Source organism: Lepisma saccharinum, chromosome 2 (genome assembly GCF_977018435.1).
Source record: "Lepisma saccharinum chromosome 2, izLepSacc3.1, whole genome shotgun sequence".
In the NCBI taxonomy this organism is placed as follows: Eukaryota; Metazoa; Arthropoda; class Insecta; order Zygentoma; family Lepismatidae; genus Lepisma; species Lepisma saccharinum.
The window spans coordinates 121062988-121074640 of record NC_139230.1 but is presented as its reverse complement, the minus strand read 5'-3'; the positions used below and the strand labels follow the sequence as shown (position 1 = coordinate 121074640).

The 11653-nt window shown below is 41.3% G+C and overlaps 1 protein-coding gene across 1 annotated transcript; it reads right to left on the bottom strand.

Annotated features, from left to right (window-relative positions):
• Positions 1-5144: 5144 nt before the first annotated feature.
• On the bottom strand, positions 5145-6392 carry LOC145983617 (uncharacterized). Its single transcript, XM_083116680.1, has one exon. The coding sequence runs from the start codon at positions 6390-6392 to the stop codon at positions 5145-5147; it is 1248 nt and encodes a 415-aa protein (XP_082972806.1).
• Between the last annotated feature and the right edge of the window lie 5261 nt (positions 6393-11653).

Genomic DNA, 11653 nt, shown 5'->3' with positions numbered 1-11653 from the left:
TTCTGCGTAAATCGGCAGGAACGCGGATCGGGTAGGTGCCGAAGTCACAAACGGGATCATTCGGGACTGCCTTCAGGAAGGCAGCAGCGTGTTCGTGCGGAAATCGGAATTTCTTGCAGTGGAACTGCTTTCGGAGCGATAATTGTTGAATTTTCATGTTCGGGGAAGACGAAAAAATGTTTATTTTTTCTTACTGTGTTGTGGGTACGCAGTGCGTACCTTGCGTATTCTGAATGCACGCCGCTGGATTCTATGATGAAATATACTTTTATGAAACATAATGCAAAAATATATAGTGAGATTGCAATGGGTGTTTGCAACCATGGTGCTCCAGTCAGTAGGATGTCTGACTGTCATGTAGGATACCTGGCTTTGTTTATCAAAATATGTGATCTCTTGAGGGAATTTTCGATCTGTCCTAAACCCCATGACATGTAAAGTTTGCAGCCGGTTTTATTTATTAGTCCACTCGAGAACGGTACCCAGCATCTCCCGTGCCAGTCTTGCCTCAACCGCCAAGCTGTTCATATCCTAGACTGAGAAAATTGTCAGTATTACAGCTCAACTACATTCTGTGTGTACGTTTGGGTCTATATATGCGAAATGTTGCTGCAAACCTGTCGCGGGGGTTAGTACAACCCACCTCTCAGGAGAAGATCCCTGCCGGAAGTCGAGTGACGTAGCGGCAGGCGACTCCAATATTAGGGTTGGGGGAGTGCACCCTGGGTCAGAAACAAGCGCTGTCGTCTCGCTGTAAGCTGTAAGGCTTGAATCTCATCTACTCTCAAGCAACGCTCAAATCACTGTCCACGCTCGGTCAGGGGGTATCCACATTAGCGGTCAAGGTATAATCATCGTCAATCTGGTGTTGATTTCTTGACAGAGTACTCTGATTTTCTAATTATTTTTTTTATAAAGAGCCTGCCGATTGTACTAACTACAATGTTTAAGATATTTTCAACGACGGAATTGGCTATTACAGCACTGGCGTTCAGAGGCCAGCATAATGTGCATTTTACCTACCCACTGCCCGCTTGCCGCGAGGACAGGTATACCTGCTCGCCTGCCCACGGCAACGAGTCGACTTGCGTCTTTACCCGGGTTCTTCGTCTTCCAGGCGCTCTGCGCTTACAAGGTAACTGGGCATTCAACAAGACCCGGGCGCCTGCAAAACCTGCTGGAAGGAAACAGCCCTCCGGCAGCGTGTCGCTCCAGGTGTTTCATCACCACGTGGACAGCTTCAGCCAGTGTTGCCTACTTACGTAGGTCGTAAATCCTACGAGGTCCTAGGAGGAGCTCTCTCCTCCAAGGAGAATTTATATACTTAGCGATTTCAGTTCAGCGTAAGCAGTTTTTATCTTATTGCCAGGAAATGCACGCAGTATTACAGCTTCATTTATTTAAATGAATGATCGAGCAAACAAAAATCTCCTCACTGAAAACTAATTGCTTTTCATTGCATGGTGCCTTAACCAGGCACGCAGTGGCGCAACCAGAGGGGGTAGGGTGCATTGCTCACAAGCTTGGACGGAAATTAAGTCTAGCGGAAGGGTCAGGGTGGGGGTCAAACATTAAAGTACAAGAAAAAACAGACTAGCAGAATTTAAGAGTAGCAGGGCTAAAGGGTACTCAAGATGGAATTAATTTTCATATTTTTCTTGCATTTTCCTTCCAGACGGCCAAGGGCACCTGCAGAGGGGGAATGGAGGGGTAATTGCAACCCCTTGATTTCAAATTTTATGAAAGTAGAAATATATTATAAAATATTATCCAGTCTCATCAAGTTCAATGCCGTAGCAAAGGGGTAGCGGGAGTCGGCCCTGAGCGCCGAACGATCTAAGTGGCTGCCCGTGATATTATTTGCTATTAATGTTGGTTTGTTACGAGTTGGATGAATTGATTATGTAATACGTCGCTCCATGTGAAAAGAAAATATTGTAGATGGAAATTTTACATGCCATATGTCTGTACATTCGGAATGCATTTATCATGCACTTTCTTTCTTTCAAAAACAGTTTGTGTGCTTGTTTTCCATTATTAGCTAATGTGAAATTGACGTGTTGAAAAAAAATATTTCTAATCCTCTGTTTCAACACAAATGCGCGTGAGAACCGACTTCTACCCCCTTTTTGCGTGATTTATGAGGATTATAATGCCTTTCATGCTACTTTATTACTATTATTGTGATTGTTCTTGTTGGCACGTTTATCCAAGTACTTGGCCCTACCCCCCAAACGAGGGTAACGGCAATGGCCCTGGCTGGCTACGGCCCTGGTGTTCGCAGTAGAACAGTGTGTTGTTCGACTCGCGACCTCAGCGTCGAACGTGACATGTTTCAGTCTTGTCCTATATCACTATATATACGTATATTGGTTGTTTACGACATATACTTATGGATCCTGTGCCACGGAAAACCTATTTCAATGTGTGTGTGTGGGGGGGGGGTAGCAACATTCGTAAATCTCATTTCATTGGTGATGTGGCTTACGAAGCTTCGAGTTCCCTTTTTTAAGTAGTGAAAATCTATTGCAGTTGGCAACACTGCAGAACGGTGTGAGCCAGATGCAGTTTCTACTCGAAGCAACTACGTCATGCAGAGGGAGGGGTCTGCAGTTGATGGAAAGAACGAACTGAGACCTACTAGGTATCGTAAGACTGCGGGTACCCGGCGGGTCTACAATGCCTGCCAGGAACGATCTGTGCAGGTGGGCATACAAGCTGCTCAAGCGAGGGTGTTGCGCAGGTTGCATGGCATTTCAGGAGCGATGTCTCGCGAACGGGTCTGCTCCAGGTCTTGTGCAGGCCTTTACTGGCGTTCGAAGAAAATGGTAAAGAAAACAAAGAATTACGAAAGCGAGATTGTTTATTTGCACTTACAATGTGCAAAGCTACAAATGCAACAATGGTAAACATTACTTTGTCGGTCTAGGTTGGCCATGAACATTTTCGGGCTGATTGTTTGATATCGACATTGTTGATAATTTCTTTCATTCGAACGTTTCCGACACTACACGGCTGAATAATGTACAGGATAAGCAGTACAAAAATATGCTGTACACTGAAGATAGAAAAAAAACAACCAATGAGAAATAAACAAATTCATTACTCAAAACTTAATAAAGAAAATCAAAATTGGCCAAACTTACTGCATTTATGAAAGAGGTTGTGTAAAGATCATCATCATCCCCATTATAACGGTCAAATATTGAGTGACAAGTAATTAATCTAATTGCCCGTTAGTAGGAATTAATTGCAATTGGTATTATTAATATCCGTCGCGAATACAGGTGTCTAGCGAACTGTCTTAGCCAGCACTAGCTTGCTCAACCACCGTTTTTCGCCCGAATTCGGATTTACATGCATTCTTATGGGAATAACAAGAAAAATGCAACTTCTAAACCAATGGACCGAATTTGATGAGATTTCAACCAGCGGAAGACCACATCATGAAAGTACTGATTCCAAGATTTGAGCCTAATCAGAACAGAACTACGGGAGTTATGAATTATTAAAGATTCATCGCTGAATTGAAAGGGAGAAGCTACCCTACTGAGATGTCCTTGCTTTTCGTGACTGACTACAATGGAGAAAGAGTTAGCCTAATCTCTGCGCGAGGGGCTGCTACCAAAGGTTAAGGACCGGAGTGAGCATTGACCAGGATAGGAGGACAACGGTCAAAGCACCAGAAACAATAAACAAGCACCTGATCATAGAGGGTAGCGCGTCACTACGTTCAAATCTGGAATAAAAGGGATGATTTGAAACAGTTTTGCACAGTTCGCCTACAATCGCCACCGGAGTGTGAGCTACGCGCGACCGAGCTGCGAGTTGCAAGCAGACTCGAGGTCTGGATTTGTTTTTCCTCGAGTGAGTGTTTCAGAGCCATGGAGTAGAGCAGAATAGAACCAGGGGGTCGTTACTCCCCCTTGCCGTCAACGCATCCGTGCACATACGTGTGGTTATGTGAGAATAACGCCAGACACGTCCACCCGTGTCAATCGTCCGAAACAACGTCCAAAGTAGTGAAAGTTAATAACATTTGATATCCATGTGAAACCGCGAATGGCTCATCGCGTATGTTCGTCTCATCGCCCAAGTCACGTATCTGTACTTACGAGTGACCGCGAAGAACTGACCTATTATTGCGCAAGTTGTCGTATGGAGTCGACAGTGAACGAGTGAAGCCAGGATCCGATGAGGCCAGATGGAGCTGCCGACTGATCCACTCTCGCCAACCAGGATAACCGCGAGGTGCAACAATGGAGCGTGGAGGCCTTCCAAAACTGTAGGACCACTTTCACCCAACCCAGGTCAGAGGGAATGCAGCGAAGGTAAGATCCAACCATGTGCGTGTGTGAGAAAGATGACGACTATCTACCGCGAATCTGCGTGAATCAAATCATTGCTTAACTTAAATCAGTGCTATGGCATCCCTAGGCATCGGTATTCCGGCGGAAGTAATCAATGTTAAAGATGAGAGTTTATGTTAGCCGCAAACGACAGTTCATGAAATATATTTATACCTTCAGAAAAGATAGAAGGGGTTCGCACAAGGAACAATTATTCACTTTATGCTTAAAATCCTAAACGATAAATTGTAAAAGGCAATGTAGCCAGACATAACAAGAGTATGATCAAAGTAGTAATTAATCTAACCTTTGTAATTGTCATATTGTCGCCATATGCCATGGAATGAGAGTATGAATGTGAGATCGAGTGAAAGAGGGCAAGATGTACTGTGTTTTTATCTGTGCTTTAATATATGTGTATATTCAGAAACACCGTAGTATTATGTAACGTCATTTCAGGTATTTAAAATCAAATCCTCCTAGGTTTATTCTCGGTAACTCCGACTGTTAGGCATTTATCCTGACCGTATTATATTTCATGTAATGTTTAATTCGCCCAGCAGGTGAGGCGAGAGATTCTTCGTTGTTGCGTTGCTAAGCTCAGCTCAGTTGAGTTAGTTGAGTTAATTAGTTTATTTATTAAATTAGCAACCCGTGACACCATCATCCTCTTCATTGCAGCTTGTGGTGCTTTCTGAAGAACTGTCTCTGTCGCTGTCCTCTGCTCCTCCAAAAGAAATAATCATTCGTTCGACCTCGTCTTCAATCAGTCCGTCCTTTTCCCAGTACTCTTTCTCAAGTTTTTCCACGAGCGCGCAGTACCCCTTCCAGTCCTCTTGGTTGCAAGATGCAATTCATTGTATAGTGTATAGTGAGATCATGTAGTTGGGATACCGACAGCGATCCGGATATATTATGATCCCGCACATATTTTTTAACTTTCGCCCAAGCTAATTCGATGGCGTTCAAATCGCATGCATAAGGTGGTAAACGGAGCACTGTATGCCCATACTGCTGCAGTGTCTTGTCCACACGGAAGGTTTTCTCTTGTGGCTTATTAGCCTGTATTAGTTCGTGCAATTCGACTTTCCTCATGCTTGCGTCGAACGGGATGTTATGATTTGTCAGCCACGTTACCATGTCTGACTTAAGGCTGTAGCTCGAGGGAACCTTATCCACCTGCACAGTATGATAAGGAGCATTATCTATGATGACAACGGACCGATGGGGTATATTCGGGACCAGCTTCTCTGTCAGCCACTTCTCAAAGTTTGAGCTGTTCATTTGCCCATGGTAGTCTCCTGTGGAGCAGCCTGCTTTATAGATCAGGCTTGCATTGGGAATGAACCCATTACTGCAACCTGAGTGGACAACAATGAATCCATGTGCAGAACTTGCGTTAGATATCACACCCGAAATATCATTTGACTGCCAACATTTGTTTGATATTAGATTGGTGTCCACAGCCGTTTCGTCAACGTACACAAGCGTGCGATTCTCTTCCAGAAATCGTTTTATGGCATGTAAATATATACTCCGCCATGTCACAATGTCGGGTCTCTCCATTAAAATTGTCCTTTTGTTCCTGCAGGTCTTCCATTCAAAGCCGGATCTTCTCATCAAACGACGCAAAGAATCCTCCTTCCACGGGAAATTAATATTTTGTCGTATGACAGACAAACGTTTACCACAGGTCGGCACACTTTTTTCACTTATGTACATGTCACGAATTGAATTCCTGATTACATTCATGTCAAAATCATCGAGAGTCACAATACGGTGAGGTGGCCTTTTCCTAATCTTTCCAGGGGAAACTAGTTTTCTCATCGGTGACAGCTCATTTCGTTCACGCGATTCTTTCCGAATCCTCTTGATTGTCGGCTCCGACAAACCTGTTGCTGCAGACACACGTTTGGTGCTCTGTGTAATTGGCAGCAAATATTGCTTTTCTTCAGATTCACGATCGCAAAAGTCAATTACTTTGTTGACAATATTACGCGGTTCACTATGCACAGTAGCACCTTTCCTCCTTACACCTGCCATAACTCTTACAACACCACGAACACCACGAAAAATCACAATGAAACACCCACGCAAAAGCATTTCCACAACAACAATGACCGCAGAGGAAGACTTCCTGCTACCCCTAGAATCTGCAAATAGAACGGTCTTCCCCTGACCCTCCGCTCGTCCTCTCCCCTCATTTAGGGATCTTCTCGTGAGCGGTGAGCTGTACAGTCACGGACACTTCTGGCTTGTAACGACCTTATTGAAGAAGCACTGAAGCAAGCCATCCATGTCTGACCACCAAGCGCCTTGTGACTAGACAACCAAACCAGCATTGCAATTCTGCGGCTTGTATACCAGTCACGGGTATACATCTCCGTAAATTGAGTAGTGATACCAAAGAGAAATACGAGATGAAGATTGTCGATAGTAATATCTCGTGTTCTCGACATGGAATAATACTCGGTCCACGTCACGTTCCATTATTTAATGTTGTTTGGGAAAGAACCTGACGAACTGGGTTTATATTTTCACTCCTTGTATTATAGTAAATTCAATATTTTACAATTATATTAATGCTTTGAACGAAAAGAATACCCACAAAAACATCGAACACACGTGCACACCACTCTTCTCACACACATGCACGTGAAAACAAACACACAAAGCTAAGTCTTAACTTCCAAGTGAATGTCCAAATAACAGTAAATGGAGAAGCACGATGTGCGAAACATGGGATTTTTCACAGAAAGAATGCGTCTATTTTTGACATACGTGGTTTCTATTAATAGACAATGACACAATTATGAGAGAATTAACATGCATTTTCGTCTTCAGGTGTTGAGGAAGGAAACAGACTGACTGGAAAAAAGAAAACATGGTGTTATTGATAGTGTGTTGGTTAGCGTACAGAGCTTTTACCAGTGAGATCTAGGTTCGATCCCCACCAAGGACAATTTTTTTTATTCTTTTCTATTAGTGAAGAAGTATGTAATATTGTTTTCTAGGCATTTTGACGAAAGGATATACATCAAATTTGTTCGTTTAATCTGTATTTTCATTCTTCTAATAAGTTCTCTATCACAAGTGGATATAGAGATTCTCTATCTAGGCGATAGATATCTTCTCAATGGTTCTGTAGCTACGATTCTCCAGTCCCTTCCACCCACTTGTCTTATTTATTTACTTTATTCATATCAACTCACGAAATACCATGAATCTAACGAAAACACACAGATATAGTTAGAACAAGAAACACACCTCGCGTCGAAGGTTCCAGACTCTGAGTTCTGGCTTTTTTCCGAGAGTGATTATTCCTGTGTGTCTGTTTATCATCTTTGTCTAAAAAACATTCCTCATTATTGCCGTGATTAACCTAGGGAGAGACCAAAGCGACTGAAATAACAAAAGTACAGAAAATGCAAGACACATCTGCCTAGGCATGTTATACCTTGGGAATTAGCAATCTGAAAATTAACTTGCGTTTCAGTCGACTACTTGCGAAAGAGTTTCGTGTTGTCTCGTTTGGAGTGTTGGTTATCGTGTTGAACTAGCATGCGCGCAATCCGAGTTCGATCCCAGCGGAAGGAAAGTTCTTTTTTTTTGTCTAATTTCATCCAATCTTTTTATAAAACTGAGGTTTCTGCAAAACCTTTTGATTTGCATGCCACTTCGTATGTTGGTAATCTGAAAGCAGCAAAGATGAAAATTTGATGTTCCGAAGCGACGATATATTTAAGTATGTGTTGAAAAAGCGCAGATATTTATTAGCGAAAAGCATGCAGCCACGTGATCATTGAGAACGCTTCCTAGTTGTCAATTCTAATATGGCAGTAGCTACAGTCTGTCAAGACACACCAACTTTCACGTTCCCCGTAAAACGATTACCCTTCCACGTTTAAAAATCATGAGTGCTGTCTAAAGCAATACTTTGATACTTGCGTTTGCATGTTCGAATCTAAAGTAAGACGATTTTTTTTTTACCCAGCAAATGACATTGAAACCATTAATAACTGTTTGCAATGTGATATTGATATCATGTATGGCAAGAATAAAAATGGAGAATATCGCTTAAAACAACTTATAAATATATTAAATTATGTGGATACATGATATGAAACGTACGATGCACGATCAGAGAGCCTGAATGTTGCATTGAAAACTGCAGAGAACAATGACTGACTTATGAACAGTGAAAGCACATTACACTAACTGAAAGACTATTTTCAAATTTAATAATATTTGGATAACTGGCAGACCCAAACTTGATGTTAACCACGTAATGCACTTGATAATCACAGAAACATATTTTTTCTTGAGCATGCCCTTTATTTTGTGTCTTGTTTGTTGAAATAATACGTTGAAACGAACAGTAGTATGTTTTAGAGTGTGTTTAGAATCTCTTGTGTACTGCATAGGAATACTGAAGTCATTTTTAATTTCCTAATCAAATAACAATTATTCAGTGTAATCTTTAAAAAGGATAGCCTTTGTTTCTTCCGGTCGCGAAGTCCTATAGCGGCTGGGCGTTGGTTGGGCCGACCACCCGTCCCCCTAGTCTGGCTGCAGATCTCCACGCCCCCTTGGTAGCTCGCGTGGGAGGGAGGCCAGCAGTCGGTAGGTAAGCCTTGGCCCGATATTGGGCTGTTGCGCTATAGGATTATTATTATAATATAATCCGTTTCTGTGGTCAAATAACTCCAAAGAAAAAGGCAATAAAATTGTCAGTTTGAGGAGACGGAGAAATAATTTCCTTTTATCTTACATTATACTCTGTCTGTATGCGTAGTGTGGTTTGTCTGTCCGAAAGCTGAAGGCAAACCTGTGTCTGTTGTAACGCGTGGCGTGTTTTGTTCCAGCTTACAAATCACGTAAAATACCTTCGTTCATTTCAGTGTGCTGGTTCTGCAGGCACAAGGTCATGTCGACTGATAAGCACTGATACCACGTGACTCCGGGGCCAACTGTCAGCACCGCAGAGAAGCTTCGATAACTTTTGCGAGGTTCCTTCTAGTTCTTGACAGAGCGCATGCTCCGTAATTATGTGCAGAAAACCCATGTTTTCTGTGTACAAAATTTACGTATGTTTGGATTGTGTGCTCAAATGTTGAAGTAAACATAACTCCGTGACACACAACAAAAATTACAAGAGCTTCAAAGATTAGAAACTTAGCAAGCGTTACTCACAAGACGATTATATTGTCCTACTGACAGAAGACCAGGTGAAAAAAAAATAATAATAAAAAAATAAAATAATAATAAAAAAGGTGGTGTGGTGGTAGCGTGTTAGTTTGACACGCAGGAGATACTGGGTTCGATTCCCGTTTGATTGCCTCCATTTTTTTCTTAACTGGAGCGACTATATATTTCAATTTATTTATTGCGAACATTCTTATTTTATTTACTGTGCGAATTGTTGAATTTTGAATTGAATTTTGTTTTCCAAACCATTACGATAATTTCTTGTGAATAGTATTATATGTATTCTGAATTATTTTCTCGAAAGAAATATATATACTTTTCGCCAGGCATAACATTTTATTGAGTATGTTTGTAAAATGATGAGACATGTGAAAAAACTATAGTAAAAAATATTTTTTACAAATAAAATTTACAACACACACATCCATGCTCGAACCGAGTATTGGTAAGTTTGATACGCTGTTTAGACACAAGTGATTGGAATCCCACTTTAAACTATAGATCCAGTTTTCTTACTGTGGATAAAGTGGACTTGAAAAGTAAAAAAATAGAGGAAAAGCGCTTGAACGTCTCGATGAGTTCCAAGTGCCTTGATGAGGCGAAGCTATAACATGCTTTTCAAGTGGTCAAGTAGCCCCATGGTAGCGGAAGGAAGACTTTGGGTTCGATTCCAGTTTTATTGCTTTTTAAATAACTCGAGCAACTAATTATTGAATTTTATTTAATAAATTATTGGAGTAAAGGTTAAATACATTTTTACTTTATTTTTGGGTTGAAATCTTTACCGTTTTAAATTTTATTTGTAAAAATTATTTTTTAATATAGTTTACTGGAATCGAACCCGAAGTCTTCTTTCCGCTACCATGGGGCTACTTGACCACTTGAAAATCATGTTATAGCTTCGCCTCATCAAGGAAATAATTAATGTGTTACAGGTTGGTAAAAAAAGAGCGACCATGAGAGGAATTGAACCTAGGATTTCAGCTTACAAAGCTGACCTCCAACTACATGGCCACAAACCACGGCGAAAAAAACAAGCTATTCAGGTAATTTCTCCGTAAGATAACATCTTTTCCTGTCCAGCTCGAAACTTTTGATGTCGCTTGAATCTTGAATCCCTTGATTAACAGACAACGGCGTTATCAGTAGGCCATTGGGTAGGCACGCATATACAAGCTCGCAAGGCAAATCAAAATTAGTAATTAGAAGCAAAGCCAATATCTCTCCCCGTCTTCTATATCATGAAATATTATCTAGTTAGCTGCAAAATATGGCATTCAAAACAGAAACGGCAGGAATGAGGCCAGCCACAACTAGTAAAAAGTCAATATGTCTGTTTATTAAGAATAAAAAAAAAAATTAAAAAGTTCACATTTTATCGATGAAAACTCCCCAATCAAAATAACCGTCGTTTCTGCAAGTCTGTCCTCACTCTGTATGAAAAACAAAGAAATCCATGTTGGTCATCTGAATAATTCGGGGGCCTCCCCGATGGCGTAGTGGTAGCATCATTGCCTTTTAATCAAGGGGTCCCGGGTTTGAACCCGGTGGAGGCACATAGTGGTTCGGATCCCACTTTAAACTGTAGGTCCAGTCCCGATTAACCTTACTGTGCATAAAGTGGACTTAAAACACCAAATCAATCAATCAATCAATGAATAATCTGGAACCAAGTAGTCATTCTTGGTATGACCGTCCTTATCTTTCTCGAAACGTCTTCTTCTTTCTCAAAGAGAAAAGGCGAGTCGCAGTGTAGCTGCAACCTAATAAGTTGAGCCCAGGAAAGCGACGAAATCTTGTAAATACGTTATTCGTTCCTTCCTTCTGCCTAGGTTATATACGTCACTTTTCTACCTCTTGTGGTAATCGCGACAAAGTCAATAATGCTCCATCAGTTACCCAGTGTTCAATACTGGGACTTCTTGCTTTGTAACAAGTCACACTGACTATTTCACCACAGAAACCAAAACTTCAAATTAGTTACTCGTCATAGCATGCTAACCGAAAAATGAGAGAAGTCGCCTTGCGAATTCTCGGGAATTCATTTTATAGTGAGGAATATGTTGTTCCTACTTATTACATTGAGACAAGTAAAA